The sequence below is a fragment of the Geotrypetes seraphini genome, chromosome 6 (assembly GCF_902459505.1).
Source record: "Geotrypetes seraphini chromosome 6, aGeoSer1.1, whole genome shotgun sequence".
Lineage (NCBI taxonomy): Eukaryota > Metazoa > Chordata > Amphibia > Gymnophiona > Dermophiidae > Geotrypetes > Geotrypetes seraphini.
The window spans coordinates 246,252,164-246,274,018 of NC_047089.1; the positions used below are offsets into that span (position 1 = coordinate 246,252,164).

The following is a 21,855-nucleotide window of genomic DNA, read 5'->3' on the forward strand; positions in this document are numbered from 1 at the left end:
GGAATCCCAAAGAGTAACAAGATTCTAGAACCCTAAATTGTAGCAGCATTCCATACAGAGTCTGAAAGAATAGCAAGATTCCAGAATCCCAAAGAGTAACAAGATTCTAGAACCCTAAATTGTAGCAACATTCCATACAGAGTCTGAAAGAATAGCAAGATTCCAGAATCCCAAAGAGTAACACTATTCTAGAACCCTAAATTGTAGAAACATTCCATGCAGAGTCTGAAAGAATAGCAAGATTCCGGAACCCCAAAGAGTAACACGATTCTAGAACCCTAAATTGTAGAAACATTCCATGCAGAGTCTGAAAGAATAGCAAGATTCCGGAACCCCAAAGAGTAACAAGATTCTAGAACCCTAAATTGTAGCAACATTCCGTACAGAGTATGAAAGAATAGCATGATTCCGGAATCCCAAAGAGTAACAAGATTCTAGAACCCTAAATTGTAGCAGCATTCCATACAGAGTCTGAAAGAATAGCAAGATTCCGGAATCCCAAAGAGTAACACGATTCTAGAACCCTAAATTGTAGCAACATTCCATGCAGAACCCCCAAAGAGTAGCATGATTCCATGCGAGTGATCCCAAGGCAAGCAGTGGCTTCCCCATGTCTATCTTAATAGCATAAGAATATAAGAATCACCATACTGGGTCAGACCAATGGTCCATCTAGCCCAGTTTTCTTTTTCCACAGTGGCCAATCCAGGTCCAAGTACCTGGCAAAAGCCCAAATAGTAGCAACATTCCATGCTACCGATCCAAGTAGCATTGGTATAAACCAGTGGTTCTTAACCCCAGTCCACGGGATGCATCCAGCAAGACAGCTTTCACAGGACCCACCGTGAATATGCATGAGACAGATTTGCATATCGCACTGCTCATATTGGACACTTTCCCCTCCATATTCGTGAATTCCGTATCTATGGATTTGGTTATCCACGAATTTTGACCAAAAAATAAATTTTAATTTTTTGGGATTTTTTTAGCCCTGTAAGCCCCCCCCCCCCTTAAGCCTTACCTGATGGTCTAGCGGGTTTTCAGGCGGGAGCGATCTTCCCACGCTCCTACTCCGTGCAGATTGTTCACAGGAAATGTGAGTCGAGGGATGCCTCGGTGATGTGGTCGTGTTTTCTTAGTGAATAGATTAGCCTCAGGGCTGTGTTTTGTACTGTTTATAGTTGTTTTATCATTGTTGCGGGACAGGGGAGATAGAGGATGTCGCAGTAGTCGAGGAGACCTAGGACTAGGCACTGGACCATGAGCTGGAATTGTTTTCTGTCGAAGAATTTTCGAACTTGCCTTGGGCTTCTCGTGACCGCAAATGATTTCTGTATTGTTTGGTTGATTTGTGGTTGCATGGTGCAGCATCTGTCTATCGTCATTCCCAGAAGTTTTAGAGTGGGTTGCATGGGGTATGTGATTGAGTTTATTACTAGGTTTGTTATGGTTGGGGTTTTATTTTTTTCGAGAAGTATGAATTTTGTTTTGTCTGGGTTCAGTTTTAGTTTGTGGCCTTTCATCCATGTTGCCACTGTTTCTAGAGTTCTGTGTAGTGCGTCTGTCGTGGTGGGCATTTGCTGATCAAAAAGAAGGAGAATGGTGATGTCATCTGCATAGCTATAGGAGATTAAGCCTATTGTGTCTAGGCAGGTGTCAAGGGATGCAATGTAGAGATTGAAGAGTGTTGGGGATAATGGCGATCCTTGGGGTACACCACTGTGTGCAATTCTGGAGGCCACATTACAGTAAAGATGTGCGCAGAATTGAATCGGTTCAGCGGACGGCCACCAGGATGATCTCGGGGCTCAAGGGTCTCTCGTACGAAGAGAGACTGAACAAATTGCAGCTCTACACTCTCGAGGAATGTAGGGAGAGGGGGAGACATGATCGAAACATTTAAGTACCTCACGGGATGTGTCGAAGTGGAAGATGATATTTTCGTTCTCAAGGGACCCTCGGCCACAAGAGGGCACCCGCTCAAACTCAGGGGCGGAAAATTTCATGGTGACACCAGAAAGTATTTCTTCACAGAGAGAGTGGTTGATCATTGGAACAAGCTTCCAGTGCAGGTGATCGAGGCAGACAGCGTGCCAGACTTTAAGAATAAATGGGATACCCATGTGGGATCCCTACGACGGTCAAGATAAGGAAATTGGGTCATTAGGGCATAGACAGGAGGTGGGTAAGAAGAGTGGGCAGACTTGATGGGCTGTAGCCCTTTTCTGCCGTCATCTTCTATGTTTCTATGTTTCTATGATGGGTCATTTGGCCTTTATCTGCCATCATGTTTCTATGTTTCTATAATCAGAAAGTTCTATGACATCACAATGCAGGTGTAAAGAGCCTTAGCCTATAGGAAGAGGAGATGCAAATGTTAAGAGCCTTAGCCAATAGGGAGAGGAGGAGAGAGTGGCTGCTGCAGACACCAGAAAGTATTTCTTCACAGAGAGAGTGGTTGATCATTGGAACAAGCTTCCAGTGCAGGTGATCGAGGCAGACAGCGTGCCAGACTTTAAGAATAAATGGGATACCCATGTGGGATCCCTACGACGGTCAAGATAAGGAAATTGGGTCATTAGGGCATAGACAGGAGGTGGGTAAGAAGAGTGGGCAGACTTGATGGGCTGTAGCCCTTTTCTGCCGTCATCTTCTATGTTTCTATGTTTCTATGATGAGTCATTTGGCCTTTATCTGCCATCATGTTTCTATGTTTCTATAATCAGAAAGTTCTATGACATCACAATGCAGGTGTAAAGAGCCTTAGCCTATAGGAAGAGGAGATGCAAATGTTAAGAGCCTTAGCCAATAGGGAGAGGAGGAGAGAGTGGCTGCTGCAGACACCAGAAAGTATTTCTTCACAGAGAGAGTGGTTGATCATTGGAACAAGCTTCCAGTGCAGGTGATCGAGGCAGACAGCGTGCCAGACTTTAAGAATAAATGGGATACCCATGTGGGATCCCTACGACGGTCAAGATAAGGAAATTGGGTCATTAGGGCATAGACAGGAGGTGGGTAAGAAGAGTGGGCAGACTTGATGGGCTGTAGCCCTTTTCTGCCGTCATCTTCTATGTTTCTATGTTTCTATGATGGGTCATTTGGCCTTTATCTGCCATCATGTTTCTATGTTTCTATAATCAGAAAGTTCTATGACATCACAATGCAGGTGTAAAGAGCCTTAGCCTATAGGAAGAGGAGATGCAAATGTTAAGAGCCTTAGCCAATAGGGAGAGGAGGAGAGAGTGGCTGCTGCAGACACCAGAAAGTATTTCTTCACAGAGAGAGTGGTTGATCATTGGAACAAGCTTCCAGTGCAGGTGATCGAGGCAGACAGCGTGCCAGACTTTAAGAATAAATGGGATACCCATGTGGGATCCCTACGAGGGTCAAGATAAGGAAATTGGGTCATTAGGGCATAGGCAGGGGCTGGGTAAGCAGGGTGGGCAGACTTGATGGGCTGTAGCCCTTTTCTGCCGTCATCTTCTATGTTTCTATGATGGGTCATTTGGCCTTTATCTGCCATCATGTTTCTATGTTTCTATAATCAGAAAGTTCTATGACATCACAATGCAGGTGTAAAGAGCCTTAGCCTATAGGAAGAGGAGATGCAAATGTTAAGAGCCTTAGCCAATAGGGAGAGGAGGAGAGAGTGGCTGCTGCAGACACCAGAAAGTATTTCTTCACAGAGAGAGTGGTTGATCATTGGAACAAGCTTCCAGTGCAGGTGATCGTGCCAGACTTTAAGAAGAAATGGGATACCCATGTGGGATCCCTACGAGGGTCAAGATAAGGAAATTGGGTCATTAGGGCATAGACAGGGGGTGGGTAAGCAGAGTGGGCAGACTTTATGGGCTGTAGCCCTTTTCTGACATCATCTTCTATGTTTCTATGTTTCATTCTCTACAAGTTGTAAGTTATTGACCCTGTCATGTACGTAACTGTTCCTGAAAACTTTGGGCTCCTGGTACTAAGGTGCGCTTGTGTTTTTAGTGCACGCAGGATTTTAGCTCAAACTAAACCCGCGCTACGCTTCTAGAACTAACGCCAGCTTAATGCTGGCATTAAGGTCAAGCGCGTGGCAAATTTATCACACGCTATTCCGCGCGTTAAGGCCCTAACGTACCTTTGTAAAAGAAGCCCTTTGTATATGTATCCTTGTAACCTGCTCTGGGCTCCTGGGGAGGACGGGCTATAAAAATGAATGAATAAATAAAAGAAAACATTTTAACCAAATTATTAGACAAAATACAGGGTGGGCCACGGAAAAGTAGCCCGCCTCCGGCGACAGTATGGCAAGATGAACGAGCGAGTGGATTGGTTTTAGTCCCTTTTACTCACAAGTTACAACAGATGGTGAAAGAGGTCCCCGTTCATGTCTACAATCACTATTCGCTGTTCCAGGGAGGACACCATCTTTCTGGTATTAGAGGTGGGCTACTTTTTCGTGGCCCACCCTGCATAATTCTCTCTGCTAATTTCTAGCCAAACCAAACTCCATCCGACACACGCCACCCAGTGGCAGGTTCTATAACTGCAACTATAATTCATGTCGAAAGTCTGCAAAGAAGCCAGCGCAATCTGCAGAGGACAGAAGAGACTTCACAAGTGGAAGAAAACACTACTACTACTACTACTACTACTATTATTTCTATAGCGCTACCAGACTTACACAGCGCTGCACAGAGTCACAAAGAAGAAGAAACAGTCCCTGCTCCAAAGAGCTTACAATCTATACAGGTAAGACAGACAAACAGGATGTCATGGATACAATTAAGGGGAACGGTTAATCAGCTGGCTGGGGAGTACAGGACAATCGAGCCATTGTGACATCACTGATGAGGTTGGCTCTTATTGGTGGAATGGGGCATTATGACATCAAAATCTCAGCTCCTGAATGTTGCTACTCTTTGGGTGTCTGTCAGGTACTTGGAGTCTTTGTTGGCCATTGCTGGAAACAGGATACCTCAGTCTGTCCCAGTATGGCAATTCTTAGGTTATGTTCTTAAGTGTTGCAGAATCAATATTAATATTCATTTTTAATGTTTAATGCCAAGTCTGAACAAGCAGATCAAGGCGGTTTACAAACTCAGTAGTATGTGTACGCTGGAAATATTTTGCTGGCCTTCGCAGCTTTCTTGTATTCACACTGTGGCCCGAGCACTGTTGTTCCATTTATGGCCCCCCAGAGTCCTCCAAAAAGGCAAAAGATGCCCCTGTCACATCGTACATGGGCGCTTTATAACTTTTTTATAACCCAGAGTTACTTTTTTCCCGGCACGTCAGGAAGACGTGACACCCTCTTTAAATTGGAGGACTCCAGCCACATTCTCAGTTTCCCTCACACTGTCAAAAAAATGGCTGCCAAACACAGAGACTCCCTCCCAGGCTACAACAAGTCTACTCATTAATCTTATTTAGCACGTTGGCAAGCGCAGCCGCAGTTATAGCATAGGGAACCCTGCAGGAAATGGGGCCACTGTCCAAGCCATTACACGGCTGTTCTTTTACCATCCAAAATGTTGCTAGTAGCAAAATGAGCCAAGCACCCTGTTTAACTCCTTTGTATACACAGACATCTCAAAAGGCAGAGCTGGTGGAGACAAAGATTGTGTCTGAATTCAAGAAAGCGTAGGACAGGCACATGAGATCTGAGATAGTGGATGCTGTGAATGGGCCATTTGGCCTTAATCTGCCATCATGTTTCTATAACCATAAAGCTCTATGACCTCACAATGCAAATGTTAAGAGCCTTAGCCAATAGGGAGGAGATAGTGGAAGCTGCATTTGAGCAGACTGGATGAGTCATTTGGCCTTTATTTGCCATCATGTTTCTATAACCATAAAGCTTTATGACCTCACAGTGCAAGTGTTAAGAGCCTTAGCTTATAACAATAATGCTCTATGACCTCACAATGCAAGTGTAAAGAGCCTTAGCCAATAGGGAGAGGAGGAGATAGTGGATGCTTCAGATGGGCCATTTGGCCTTTATCTGCCATCAGGTTTCTATAACCATAAAGCTCTATGACCTCACAATGCAGGTGTAAAAAGCCTTAGCCAATAGGAAGAGGAGATGCAAATGTTAAGAGTCTTAGCCAATAGGAAGAGGAGGAGATAGTGGATGCTGCAGATGGGCAAACTGGATGGGCCATTTGGCCTTTATCTGCCATCCTGTTTCTATATATTAGAAAGCCCATCAACCACCAGTAGCTTGGGTCCCCCCTGTAGTGCTAAAGTGTGTGAGGGGAGAGGGGGGTTGTAGACGGTAGTAAGATTTTTCTTTATTTAAAGCACCCATTTATATCAGCCCATCTGACAAGCTCCAGATGGTTACAAAAATAACCTAAAAGAATCCCGATAACATAACAATTGTAAATGAGAGGAACAATTTTGAAAAGGTCTCCTGCTCATAACATCCTAACAGTCCAGCCATCTCATAGCCATTTGTGAACTGGAAATACATTGGGGTTTCCTGTTTCAAGATTCTTTTAAAATTTGATTTGATCGCAATATCATATTTCAATGCGATTTACAAATATAAAACCAGGGTTTTAGTATACAAACAAGCATACTTTAAGACTGACAATACACAGAACAAGAGGGAAACAGGTTGAACTGCAGTGCTTAGGAGAAAAAGAGGAAAAGTAAGGTTAGAACGTTCAGATCATTTTCTTTTTTAGGGAAAATAGCTCTCTGAGGAATAATTGCGTTTCAAAGAATCCCAAAAACTCAACAAGGGATCCAAGAGGAAAAAGAACAAGGAACCGGCGTGGCTCACTGTAGAGGTGAAAACAGAGACAAGAAAACTTCGTTTAAGGAATGGAAAAGGTCAAGAACGGATGAAAACTGGAACAAGCACAAACAACATCAACGCAGGTGCCATAAGGCGGTAAAAGGGGCCAAAAGAGACTATGAGGAAAAAATAGCCAAGGAGGAGGAAAACTTCAAGCTGTTCTTTCGATATATTAAGGGGAAATGACCCGCGAAGGAAGTGGTGGGACCGTTGGATGACCATGAAATAAAAGGAGCGCTAAAGGAGGACAAAGCAATCGCCGACAAACAACACATTTCTTGCATCTGTATTTACCAAAGAAGATTTACACAGCATACTGGAACCCATCAGACTATATGCTGGAAACGAAGACGGAAAGCTGACAGGAATGACGGTCAGTCTAGAGGAGGTAAATCCCCGGGACCGGATAAATCCCCGGGACCGGATGGCATCCATCTGAGGTTAATCAAGAAACTGAAAAGGACTATAGCTGAACTGCTTCAACTAATAGCCAATCTGTCGATCAAATCAGGAAAGATTCTGGAAGACTGGAAGGTGGCGAATGTTATGCCGATCTTCAAAAAAGTTTCGAGGGGAGATCCGGGAAACTATAGACTGGCGAGTCTGACCTCGGTACTGGGAAAGATGGTAGAGGCGCTGATAAAGGACCGCATCATTGATCACCTTGACGGACACATTCTGATGAGGACCAGCCAGCACAGTTTCAACAAAGGCAGATCTTGTTTGATGAACTTGCACTTCTTCGAGGGAATAAACAGGCGGATAGACAAGGGTGACCCGGTCAACATTGTATATCTGGATTTTCAGAAGGCGTTCGACAAGGTTCCGCATGAACGACTACTTCGGAAAATTGCAAGCCATAGAATCGAAGGTGAAATACTCACGTGGATTAAAAACTGGCTGGAGCATAGAAAACAAAGAGTGGGGGGTAAATGGAAGAGTGTCACCAGTGGGGTGCCACAGGGCTCGGTGCTTGGACCCGTGCTCTTCAACCTCTTTATAAATGATCTGGACAACACATACTTTGGACTTGCCCTAAGGTACAGCTTTTTTGGACTGCTATCTTTGCTTTTGTGGAGAATCTTTGGCATGTTACCATTCATAGATCACCTTTGCTATTGTTTGGGACTATTCCTCACTACTTTCCACGTTCCAAAGGAGTTGCAGCTTTCCTCAAGTGGTCTATCCAGATTGCTCTGAAATGCATCCTGCTGAAATGGCTTGAAGCTGAGGCTCCGGACTATTCCCTTTGGAGGAGTCGCATGATTTCTCTTTTGATGTGGGAGCGCAGGGATGTGACTGATTTGTCATCTCGCCAGGGCCGTCTTTTCCAGACCACTTGGGAACCATTCTGGACTACTTTGACCCCTCTGGCTCTTAGCCAAATACTTAATTGATGCTTCTTGTTTGTGCTTATCCTTTTGTTTCATTTCATGTATAACTTGCTTTTCTGATTCTTTGCTGTTTTGTATTTGGAAGGAGGACCCAGGGGTGGGAATGGGGGGGAAGGGGGGGTGTTTTGGTTGGGGTTTGGGGAGGAGGCGGTTCTTGTGGGGGATTTTTCAAACTCTTTTGAGCTGCTTTTGCACTTCTTGTATTGTTCTGTTGTTTTCTTGATTGCTCAATAAAATAATGTCTGCAATGGTCCCCTCGGCTACATGGTAAGCTGCATTGTAAAAAAGCACTAGCCACCATATCTAAATCTGAATGTTCTAATTTGCACTTATTGGGTGTGTCACTGGTATTATGCTGACATCATATTATATCGACGTTATTTGAACGTTCTCCCATGGGCTATATTATGGTATCGCTGTTTCCAAGTTCACCTCATTTATTGTGGTCAAACCTTGGACAGCGAGTAACTTGGTGCACGCGAGTGTTTTGCAAGACAAGCAAAACATTTGATTAAATTTTAACTCGATAAGCGAGCGTTGTCTTGCAGTACGAGCACGTATATGCGCGTCACGTCAACGCACACAATCTACGCGCGTCGCATCGCTGAGCAAGGCTGAACGTAATACAAGCACCCGCAGTTCAAGCGTGCACAACATACGCACATCTCACGCTGAGCATGGCTGGACATAATAAAATCATCACGCCCAATTCACCCGCGGTTCAAGCGCGCTGTATAAGTGCGCATATCAGGAACGCACAGCGCAGTATTTTGTATTAAAGTTTTGGGGTTGTGGAACGAATCGTCTGAGTTTCCATTATTTCCTACGGGGAAATTCGCTTTGATATACAGAGTGCTTTGGATTGCAGGCATGCTTCCGGAACGAATAATGCTCCCAAACCAATGTTGTACTGTATGAGTAAATCTCAAAGTCTTTCAGCCCCAGAGCCCCAAGACAGCTTGAGGCAGGGGTCTCAAAGTCCCTCCTCGAGGGCCGCAATCCAGTCGGGTTTTCAGGATTTCCCCAATGAATATGCACGAGATCTATGTGCATGCACTGCTTTAAATGCCTATTCATTGGGGAAATCTTGAAAACCCGACTGGATTCCGGCCCTTGAGGACTGGAGTTGCCCACCTCTGGGCTAGATCAGGTGTCTCAGAGTCCGTCCTTGAGGGCCGCAATCCAGTTGGGTTTTCAGGATTTCCACAATGGATATGCATGAGATCTATGTGCATGCACTGCTTTCAATGCAGATTCATTGGGGAAATCCTGAAAACCCGACTGGATTGCGGCCCTCGAGGAGGGACTTTGAGATCCCTGGCTTGAGGGGACAGCGTGCACCAGCATCAGACGCCTTCCATTTATTTGATATCTGGGCTAGGCATAATCCAGAGTTCAGACTGATGTTTTAAACACGATGGTGCAGAAGTTCTGTTCATCATCCTATTACTTGCCCCCATACAGCCTGACACAGTATCTCTTGGGCCAGGGGTAGGCAATTCCGGTCCTCGAGAGCCAGAGCCAGGTCAGGTTTTCAGGATATCCACAATAAATATGCATGAGATAAATTTGCATCTCAAGGAGGCAGTGCGTGCAAATCCATCTCATTCATTGTGGATATCCTGAACATCTGACCTGGCTCCGGTTCTCAAAGACTGGAATTGCCAACCCCTGTCTTAGGCCAGAACTGGGATAGAATGGGAGGGACTAGGGCAGGGGTGGGCAAAGAGGGCTGGAATCCAGTCGGGTTTTTAGGATTTCCCCAATGAATATGCATGAGATCTATTTGCATGCACTGCCTACATTGTATGCAAATGGATCTTATGCATATTCATTGGGGAAATCCTAAAAACCCGACTGGATTCCGGCCCTTGTTGCCCACCCCTGGCCTAGGGTGAGTCATCGTGGCCATGTCATCACAGTCAGTTCAGTGCGGGCCCTTTCAGCGCTGAATCGATAATTTCCAAGGTCGTCTTAATTTAAAATGTGGAGTCAGAAGTGCTCGGCGCTACACTTAAAATTAAAGGTCAGAACTTCTTCTCTAAGTCAGTGATTCCCAACCCTGTCCTGGAGGAACACCAGGCCAATTGGGTTTTCAGGCTAGCCCTAATGAATATGCATGAAGCAAATTTGCATGCCTATCACTTCCATCATATGCAAATCTCTCTCATGCATATTCATTAGGGCTAGCCTGAAAACCCGATTGGCCTGGTGTTCCTCCAGGACAGGGTTGGGAATCACTGTTCTAAGTCATCATTTATTTTGTATTTACAGCCTTTTTCAACAAAGCCGCTCCCGCCCCTTCCATGCTTCCCGGGGGCGCACACGGCCCTGTGGTATGCTGGGACTCTGGAATTCTTATCCAGCCCTCGGTTCAGCATTGGGGGCTGGGGGTGATGCCCCCCCCCGCCCCTCTAAATTCGACTTAGTGTTGAGGGAGCAATATCCCCCCCAAAAAATTCTTCCCATCCCCCTCTCCTCCCTGTCCGCAATCCGGCACCTCTCTCCGGGGATGATTCAGCGTGGCCGTTTCATCACAGCCAAGATGAATCGTCCCATTCCGAGGATGGGATGAAGAAAACTCTTTACACTTCTCCCTCCGTATTCGCGGTCTCAGCTATCGCGATTTCAATTATTCACGGTTTTTAGCTTGCTGGCTTATCCCACCAAATTACATCAGCTTGCATAGAGAAATCGCCGATTCCAAGCAGCTTCTTCACCATGTTTTGCCTCCCACCATGTTATTCGCGGTTTCACCATATTCACAATGTTTTTTTTGGGTTTTTTTCAAAACAGTTTATTAAATGATAAAGGCCAAACAGTGCAAGTACAATAACATTTTCAGGCTACAGAATACAGTAACAGAAACATCAACAGCAAACCACCCAAACGGGCAGAGATCGGTAGAGTCGGGTTGGGTTCTTATACCCAGACTCGGCCAAATCCCACCCAACAAGAGAAGCTGCCCCACCCCCTATCCCAATCCCCTTCCCCCCCCATTAACCCACTGGCAACACAGGCACCACTGGCTTCCGCAACCGGTTGAGAACTTGGCTTTTAATCAGAGGGGAAAGAGTGTCCAAATAAGGCGGCCAAACGGACAAAAAAAGCTTACTACGAGGTCGAGAAAACCGAGCTGACAAGGACTCCCAGACCATGACCATGGAATTTATTGCGCCAATACCAAAAGGTGGGTGGTGAGTCCTGGAGCCAATGATGTAGAATACATTTCTTACCCACTATATAGCCCTTGCGCATAAGTAAAGAATCTCCAGCAGAAAACCTGTAGCCAAAAAGAGTACCCCCTCCACCTGAGAGGGAAGTGCATAGCCCACCAGAGTCTGCAAATAACAACGAACCTCCAGCCATAAACAATGGTTTTTAATAGAAAACAGCGAATAACATATGAAAAAGATATTTGCGGTTTTTCTGTATTCGCGGTTCTGTTAATCCCCTATCACAGCAAATACGGAGGGAGAAGTGTATACAGATAGGGCGAGATGAGCTGTACGTTATGACATTATGACAGGTGGGAATCAACCAACAGATGGCTAACCCGATACAGGAAGCCAAACAGCACACTTTCTCTCAGTCAGAAGCCACACAAAATATTAAACATATATAAAGACAGAAAAAAAACCTATAAAAACTGGGGGTGGGATTTTGGGGCCCAGTAGCTCTGCCTTTCTCCCACATCCAATTCAAATCAACACAACCAGTCTTCTTATGTAACTATCCCGGTCCAAGTCAGTTATTGGCAGTGCCAGTCTTCGGGCCGGGAGCCAGGCACTGGGGGCTCCTTCCAAAACCCTGTATCATCAGCTCTAAATCCCTTACGTCTCACTTGGAACTGCTGCCCTCCGCAATATCCCCCAACCCCAGTCAACCAGGCTGTGGGAACTGGCATGCATTTCGAAGATGATACCTGGTTTGGGCCCAGAAAACATCTCCAAAAACTCTTCAACTGGATTAACAACCGCAGCACAGAGTATTCCAAAACCTGAAATGAGCATCTCTGAGGGCAAGGGGTTGGCACGCTAGCAGTCATTTAAACAGACACGGTTTCATGCAATGTAATCGCAGAATATTTTGGCAATGTAATTACAATCTGGATCAGTCTGCAAATCCATTTACATGTGGAGAATGCTCGGTTTAAGCTACATAAGAACATAATAGCTTTATTGGGTCAAACCAATGGTCCGTCCAGCCCATTATCCCGTCTTCAAGGAAGCCAATCCAGGTTACAAGTACCTGGCAAAAACCCAAATAGTAGCAGCATTCCATGCTACCAATCCAGGGCAAGCAGTGGCTCCTCCCACGTCTGTCTCCACAGCAGTCTATGGACTTTTCCTCCAGGAACTTGTCCAAAACATTTTTTAAAAACCAGCTACATCCTCTGGCAACGCGTTCCAGAGCTTAACTATTCTCTGAATGAAAAAAAAGATTTCCTCCTATTGGTTTAAAAAGTATTACAGTACTCTGTTTACGTCATTGAGTGTACCCTAGACCAGTGATTCCCAACCCTGTCCTGGAGGACCACCAGGCCAATCAGGTTTTCAGGCTAGCCCTAATGAATATGCATGAGAGAGATTTGCATAAAATTGAAGTAACAGGCATGCAAATCTGCTCCATGCATATTCATTAGAGATATCCTGAAAACCCGATTGGCCTGGTGGTCTCCCAGGACAGAGTTTGGAACCACTGCCCTAGACTTTGGACAATGTATGTATCTGAAAATCTTGTTGTACACTTCTCCCTCCATATTCGCGGTTTCAGCAATCGTGGTTTCGATTATTCATGTTTTTTAGCTTGCTGGCTCCTCTCCCCCTCAAATTACATCAGCTTGCGTAGAGAAATCGCTGATTCCAAGCGTTTACAGAGAAAATCGCCGATTCCCGGAACTTTCTTCACCGTGTTTTGCCTCTCCTTCAGGAACAGGCCAGGTCTCCCACCGTGTTATTCGCGGTTTCACTCTATTCAAAATGGTTTTTAATAGAAAACAGCAAATAACACGTGAAAAAGTTATTTGCGGCTTTTCTGTATTTGCGGTTCTGTTAATCCCCTATCACAGCGAATACGGAGGGAGAAGTGTAAATCGGCATCCACAGAATGGCCTCGGGAGCTCCTCTCCAAAATTCCTATGCAACTCCACTCCTGGAATCTTTAAAATGAAGAACTGGACCCCTTGGAGAATGCGTCTTTCTCCAAACCCAGGACCCTCTGTGCAACCAACTGCAGAATTAGTCTGGCAAACCCATTCCTGACTCTGTGTCTCTCTATAAAGCTACATGTTGAACAAAAAATGACACTAAGGAATTAAGCAGGGCTGGCAGAATTCGCTTCCACAGAGGCGCTGGAGTCCTGGGTTCAATTCCCACCCAGTCCCTTGAGGAGGAGGGAAAAGATGTCGATTCCCACTCATTCCGTGACTGTGGCACCCTGGGACCAGTCTTGTGGCCACATTAACTGAGCCCTACTGCTGCTGTTAAATATTCATACAGCATTAAAAGGTACAAGGGCCAATGTTGGCAGGGAGGGGTGGGGGGGTCCACCAAGCTTACCTGAGGCTGAAAAAGACACAGCCTGCTGGTGGGAACTGAGCCCTCCCCTAAATGGTCACCCTGCATCTTTCACACCAACCTTGACAGGGTGTACGCAGCACTGTACTAAGACATGGAAGAGCTGGTTCCTGCTCCAAAGAACTTATGTAGTCGACAGAAATACTGGGGGTTTCTACTGCAAATCACAGGCTAAAGACAGGGAGGAGGCACAAGAAAAGACAGTGAAAAATGCCACCTCACACCGCAGAAGCCAGGACCCAAAAGCAGGCAAAGAGAGAGGATTTCCATCGACAACTCTTTCCGGGACTGGGATGTCTGGAAGCAATTTGATCCCGAGCTGCCACATCCTCAGCCCCCATCCCCCGGAGGTGGGGACAGGGTCCACCTCCCCCGACCCTACCTGGGTATCCGGAGCTCAGGGAAACGTGGGCAGCCAGCAGGAGGCAGAGGCGCAGCGGGATCCACATGGCCGGGCTTCGCACGGGAGACAGAAGGAAGCCCAGAGAGCCCCGCTGGCCAGCCTCGGGCTGGGGGAGGCCGCCGATCCCCGCCCCCTGGGCTGGGCTCTGCAAGGATCGGATGGTGCGGGAGGGCTCCGAGCAGTCCCTCAACTGCGGCAAGCGTTAAAGGAGATCATATGTGCTGGGGGGAGCTGCCTTCCTCCCCCCAACCCAGGCAGGGAGGGGGATACAGCATGGGGATAGGGGTGGGCAAATACATCAGTATTTTGTTTTCCCAATTCAACATGTCGAAAAGAGTTGTATGTAAGGGTTCCACAACATCTGGGGGGTAAAAAAAATAAAGGAAAACAGAACGGGGGGGGGGGGGGGGAAGAGAAGAACCCGATGTAAAGGCAGCAAGATTTCCAGTTTTTGCAGCCCAGAAACTTTTGACAGCGTGAAACAAAAAGATCATCCACCCTTTGAAGCTTTTCTCTCCTGGGTCTGGGCTTTGCAAATCATCCCCTTTCCCTATGCTTTGACTTTTAGGGAACATGGTAAAAAAAAAAAAACCAGGATCCTCATTGACTTGTATTGAGATCCTGGTTAAAAAAAGCAGGATTTACATTCCATTCTTAAGGTGGTCTGCCCTAGATCCTGCGAATCCGGGAAATCCTGGTTTTACCCAGACCCCAAGCACTTCTGCCCCAAAGTGGGCAAATGATTGACTCTGTTTGGTTTGCGTCTGTTTATTTTTAAGAGGTTCCTAAGTAAATGGTACTAACTGGGTAGAAAAAAAAGTATAGTTGTAAACGTATTGTAAATAATAATAGCAGCAGGGATTCATTCACACCACAATGACAAAAAGAACAGTTGACAAAATCATAGAAAAAAACGGAGAAAAAATAAACCTCAATTGTGGGCTGCCGGGACTACACAAGTGCCCTAAGCCCCCCACATCATCACGGGTTTATAAAAAAAAACTCCGTACAGATATAAATCACTTTCATACATTGAAGTATAATCTCAAAAGATTTTCAAAAGGTAAGTATTTTCAAAATTTTCAAAATATTTAGTGATTTGAATGACAACGTCCAAAAACGTCTTATAAACAAGTGATTCCATCCCAAACTCACTATACTATGGCACTTGGGGCACTAGGGCACTTGTGTAGTCCCGGCAGCCCACAATTGAGGGTTTTTTTTTCTCCGTTTTTTTCTATGATTTTGTCAACTGTTCTTTTTGTCATTGTGGTGTGAATGAATCCCTGCTGCTATTATTATTTACAATACGTTTACAACTATACTTTTTTTCATTGAATACGATTGTACCCCTATTATATTTTGTTGATTTACTAACTGGGTAGAGCCAGATTAAGGCTCAAATATGAGGGGGGAAGGGGGACTGTGAAGATTGTGCTCAGAAGGCAAAATTGACAATATTTCTCATTTGTTAGAATTCAACCGATTTTTGTTTCAATGTCCGGGAGTTAGAGGGGTGGCTAACATGTCCGATTTTTGCTGGGGTGGGGGGAGGGGGGATGGCAAGGCAGGTGGCAGTGGGCATCCCTCCTGCCGATGTCGCTGGCGCAGGGGGAGGAGTGGAGGGAGGTCAGTCCCCAGTGCTGATTCATCGGAGAGGACCGTCATTGGCGGGGGGGGGTGCTTTTTTCATTTTTTTAAAATGGGGCAGATATTGTGCATGTGTAGGATTACCCGACGTCCAGATTTTCCCAGCACTTTGCGCAGATGCACGCCAGCCCTGGCCCGAAGGTTTATGTAGGGCTGGGTTTGGTGGGCAGAATAGGGGGCAAAACGGGGCTGGGTCATGAGTCCTCTTTTACCAGATGGAAAATCCGGTAACCCCAGCATCTGTGCCCATAAAAAAAAAGTGCCAGAGAGACTGTCCTTGACCAGTTGCTTTTTTTTGATTGCTTTTGTGTGTGTGTGTGCGTATCGCCAAGCGATGATAGTGCATCGATCGCTCGGGTAGTTTGCATGGGGTTTTAATATTAAATATCTAATTTGCATGTCCAGGTCGGAAAATGGGGGAAAACACGTGGTGAGCCATTGTGTGCATCGGGTCGGCAAATGCGATCATCGCTAAAGCAGTCGCAACTGGTTTAGCGACGATCGCTGACAGTAGTACATCTGGTCTTCTAGCAGTAGAGAAGGTGGCCCTTATGCTCAAAATTTACCATGCCTTTAACGATCGACACTGTTTACCATCAAAATATTTTGGCTACCAGTGCCCCAAATGGCTAACTGTGGTCTTTTCCGTGGTTTGTGGCAGCCTCCAGTAATCATATGGAAATGGATTACAATGAGCTCATCAATATTAAAATGAGCATTCAGACCGACGCCCAGATGATCCACAAATTGAAGCGCCAGTAGCGTTGAAACGTGTGTGTTAGAAGCGTACACCCAGTGGTGTAATAAGGGGGGGGTGGCAGGAGGGGCGGTCCACCCTGGGCACCATCTTGGTGAGGGCACCAGCACCCATCCTCCTCTCTGCCCCCCAGTCCTTCCCGCCCCCCCCCCCCCACCACCACGAGCGTGCACCTCTTCCTACCCCTCATACCTTTTTAATTTTCCCGGCATGAGTACTATCACAAATTTGCTGCCCGCGTCAGTGTCAGCTCTCTCTGATGTCACTTCCAGGTCCCATTCCTAGGAAGTGATATCAGAGGGAAAGCCGATACAACGCGGACAGCAAGTTTGTGATGCTGCTCGCGCCTGGAATAATAAAGAGGTATGGGGGAAGGGTAGGGGGTGCATAAAGGAGGAGTCAGGAAGGAGCAGAGGGGGGCAGAGAAGATGGCATGGGAGGGGTGCCACTCACCCTCTCTATGCCACTGCATATACCAGCATGTGCCTGCCATGTGGCAGCTCAGAAAAATATTTTTTTTGCGATTGAGGACCATTTAATATAAGCGTCTGTAAAGAGCGAGTCTCATGTGCCTGTGTTAAAAGGGCATCTCATGCACATATTGTATATTAAACCTAGAAACATGACGGCAGATAAAGGCCAAATGGCCCATCCAGAGCATCCACTATCTCCTCCTCTCCCTATTGGCTAAGGCTCTTAACATTTGCATCTTCTCTTCCTATTGGCTAAGTTTCTTTACACCTACATTGTGATGTCATAGAACTTTATGGTTATAGAAACATAGTTAACTAAATTCACATCACAATATTCTAAATATAATACCAATCATTACAAACATTTTTAAATAGTGCTCAGACCCACAACCTACAGTATTCAAGTGTATAAAACAGAACACAGGCTGCCATCAGACCATCATAGCACCACCTCATACAATTCTAACCAATCTATATAATTAATAACTCTATAACTTATCTTCTATGGTGGTAATTTCGCAGTGGATGGTCACGTGACAGGCAGTTCTGTGTTGTAAGTGCTCATGCAAATTCTTAAAAAGCTCCTGGAAGCCGAGAAACACAAGTCCTCCCTGAGGTGGTACAGACACAAATGGTGCTATGATGGTCTGATGGCAGCCTGTGTTCTGTTTTATACATGAATACTGTAGGTTGTGGGTCTGAGCACTATTTAAAAATTTTTGTAATGATTGGTATTATATTTAGAATATTGTGATGTGAATTTAGTTATTTATTATATTATCACAATTATAAAATATTTTTGTTCCCTAAGTGTAGTTAGTATAGAAACATAGTAACATGACGGTAGATAAAGGCCAAATGGCCCATCCACTCTGCCCAACCGCAGTAACCGTTATCTCTTCCTCTCTCTAAGAGATCCCACTGACCATCCCAGGCTCTCTTGAAATCAGACACAGTCTCTGTCTCCACCACCTCTTCCGGGAGACTGTTCCACGCATCTACCACCCTTTGTGTAAAAAAGTATTTCCTTAGATTGCTCCAGAGCCTATCACCTCTTAAATTCATCCTAAGGCCTCTCATTCCAGGTAATTAAACGTCTCTATCATTCTTGTTCCAGGACGCCTTTGGATAACAACTGTCCTTTTAAGGACATCATTTAGATTCAATTGATAAATTCTCCCTAATCTATTGTACTTTCCTTTTATGTTGCACTTTTCTTTCATGGTTGTAGTTCTTCCCCACTCTCCTATTGTTTGAAATAAGTCCATATGTCTATCAGTGTTTCGTTATGATGCTTGGTTTTTTCCTAGCATCCCTTGTCTTAACATGTATTTAAATAATTTTAGTGTGTACACCGCTTAGAATACCGATTAAGCGGTTTAAAAAGATTTTTAATAAACTTGAAACTTGATCTTCCCTCTCCTGCGTTTCCTCCAAAGTAGAGAATGACACGGTGACAAAATTCATCACCGTTCCCGTCCCCGCAGATAACCGCGGGAAATAATCCCATGTCATTTTCTAGTGTCTATTTCAACCTCAGTCCTTCTACACCAGCATTCTTCAAAGTAAAGCTTGTGGGTCAGTGGCTGTGGCCATTCATACTCTGATTCTTATGTGAGCCAAGGATAATGAAGCCTTTGTGACATCACTGATGTGATTGGCTCTTAGGCACTGGTGGAATGAGGCATTATGACATCACAATATCTGCTCTGGATACCAGAGACTGTCATTCTGTAGTATCTGTTTCAACCTCAGTCCTTCTACACCAGCATTCTTCAAACCAAAGCTTGCGGGTCGGTGGTTGTGGCCATTCATACTCTGATTCTTATGTGAGCCAAATATAGGATAACGAACCCATTGTGACATCACTAATGAGGTTGGCTCTTATTGGAGGAATAAATCATTATGACATCACAATATCTGCTCTGGATACCAGAGACTGTCATTCTTCAGTGTCTGTTTCAACCTCAGTCCTTCTACACCAGCATTCTTCAAAGCAAAGCTTGCGGGTCAGTGGTTGTGGCCATTCATACTCTGATTCTTATGTGAGCCAAGGATAATGAAGCCATTGTGACATCACTGATGTGATTGGCTCTTAGGCACTGGTGGAATGAGGCATTATGACATCACAATATCTGCTCTGGATACCAGAGACTGTCATTCTTCAGTGTCTGTTTCAACCTCAGTCCTTCTACACCAGCATTCTTCAAAGCAAAGCTTGCGGGTCAGTGGTTCTGCCCAATTATACTCTAATTCTTCCCTCTCTCTTTAAAGAATGACATGAAGATGGTTTCCCGCGGTTATCTGCGGGGACGGGAACGGTGATGAATTTTGTCACCGTGTCATTCTCTACTCCAAAGTATACATATTGAGATCTTTAAGTCTGTCCCCATACACCTTATGACGATGACCACGCACCATTCTGTGTCTCGTGCACTTCTGTTAAAATTGTATACCGACTGGTCTGGAGCTGCTGATTGCATACGTCCCACTGAAGCAGTGTAGAAAAAAAAGCATATATCTTGCATTTTCACAATTGCATGGGTTCTTGTTTGTTTTCTGCCCCGCCCCTCTTATGATGCGCACCAATGATATACTACAAAATGGCACGCCTAATACTGATGCTCACGCGTCCCCGCAATGTAGCCGTTCTGCGCATGTGTCGGTCGCTTTCTCCTGTGACTGATCGGATGGGATTGTGGGAAACCTCCGTGAAACTCATTTACATGCGGCTATTTGAACATCGATTGTTGCTTTCAGATCAGACATTTTTAAAGGCACCGCAGCGACCCACGGGATTTTAACAGCGATTTTAGAGCATCCGGTGCTGTGACATAAGTGTAGTTTGGTGTGGGAATGGGGGAAGTGCTTTCTCCAAATGTAAGTACTAATACTGAATTGATTTCCCCCCCCCCCACTAATATATATTTGTTACCCTCTCCTCTTATGCCATTTGGATCCAGTCAATGAGAAGACACAAGGGGTAGAGCACTGAAAGGACACCAAGGGAGGAGGGCAGTTCCTTTGCTGTGCAAGAGAAGCTTTTGGGTTAGGATGGTGAGGTGTAGTGGGGGGTGGGAGGGTGACAGAGCTCTACTAGCAGCTGATCTGGAGAGAGCTGAAAAAGGGTAGGAGGATGAGGTGACAGGATGATGAGCAAAGGTGATGGGGGGGGCACTTGTTGACTGAACTCATGAGCAGTACAACGCCTATGTTCCAGCGACTGTGGTGGTGTCAGTATTAACAGAATTTTTCTATGATAATTTGGGCTGGACATAAGAACATAAGAATAGCCTTACTGGGTCAGACCAATGGTCCATCAAGCCCAGTAGCCTGTTCTCATGGTGGCCAATCCAGGTCTATAGTACCTGGCCAAAACCCAACATTCCATACAGAATCCAAAACAATAGCAAGATTCTGGAATCCCAAAGAGTAACAAAAGATTCAGGAACCTCATGGAGTAGCAACATTCCATGCTACCAATCCAGGGCAAGCAGTGGCTTCCCCCATGTCTTCTCAATAATAGACTTATGGACTTTTCCTCCAGGAAATTGTCCAAACCTTTCTTAAAACAAGCTACGCTATCCACTCTTACCACATCCTCTGGCAAGAGCTTAACTATTCTCTGAGGGGTGAATGTTAGAAATGTTTCCTGTGCATAAAACCTGTTAAAAGGGCTTTTATAAAGTTAGTACAGGTGTGAGGCTGTGATGAGAAGACGCATGCTTTTTTGCACGATGTGTGGGTAGAGGGGTTCTAGAATAGAATATGGTGGAGAGCAGGTGGAGTCGCACAGTATGAATGTTTTGTTATGAAATTCACCCAGTTGCACAGATTGTGTGCACTTTCATTGACACCAGCATCTGCAAGTGCCAACGGCTCCAATCTAGCCGTGATTTCTGCCAGGTTCTTCCTAAGGAGAAGGTGGAATAGCGGGGTGATCTGATACAATGGGTACGGGTGCTAGGAAGTCTCATACCTAGGTACTGTGCATTTTCCAGGCAACTGCCAGCAGCTGCTGCTGGTAAGAAGATGCCGCACCATTTTATCCAACTGTCAGTGGGAGTTCGGTTTGACGTAGGCATCTCAATTTTAATGGGACAATGCCACTTCTAACGTTGATCTAGAACTGGGTTTTGCATTGTATTGCCAAGGTTCTTGGTATACAGAGTCTTGGCCCACTGATTGAGTGGCTTCAGGTTTGACCAAGGACAACTCCTTTTTGGAGCTACACTTCTCCCTCTGTATTCGCGGTTTCAGCATTCGCGGTTTCGATTATTCACGTTTTTTAGCTTGCTGGCTCTTCCCCCCAAATTACATCAGCTTGCATAGAGAAATCGCTGATTCCAAGCGTTTACAGAGAAAATCGCTGATTCCCAGCACTTTGTTCACTGTGTTTTGCCTCTCCTTTAGGAACAGGCCAGTCTCCCACCATGTTATTCACAGTTTCACCATATTCATAATGGTTTTTTAATAGAAAATAGCAAATAACATATAAAAAAGTCATTTGCGGTTTTTCAGTATTTGCGATTCTGTTAATCCCCTGTCACAGCGAATACAGAGGGAGAAGTATATTCCCAAAAGTTGTAGCAAGTGACTTGTGGCTGAGACGCTTGAAGGATAGCAGAGTGTGACAACAAAGGTGTCAGTAGAAGTTGTGAACAGGCAAACAGCTACATGCCTCAAGGTAAATTCATTAGGGAGTTATGGCTTTGTTGCTTGCAACTTAATCTCATTTTAAGAGCTCACATATGTATCTGGTGTGTGTGTAGTAGCATTGCTGATGCTTTGTCTCGCATCTAGTTCCAC

General features: G+C 45.3%; 1 protein-coding gene across 3 annotated transcripts in view; it reads right to left on the reverse strand.

Moving 5' to 3' along the window:
• Window positions 1-14,277, reverse strand: part of SRPX (sushi repeat containing protein X-linked) — a 143,307-nt gene extending 129,030 nt beyond the window's left edge. The window contains exon 1 of one of the 3 annotated variants that reach the window (XM_033949610.1): window positions 14,146-14,277. In XM_033949610.1, coding sequence (XP_033805501.1) covers window positions 14,146-14,212 — 67 coding nt within the window. In that variant the 5' untranslated portion in view covers window positions 14,213-14,277. The remainder of the gene's footprint in view (window positions 1-14,145) is intronic. The other 2 variants (XM_033949609.1, XM_033949611.1) reach the window with 2 other exon arrangements.
• Between the last annotated feature and the right edge of the window lie 7,578 nt (window positions 14,278-21,855).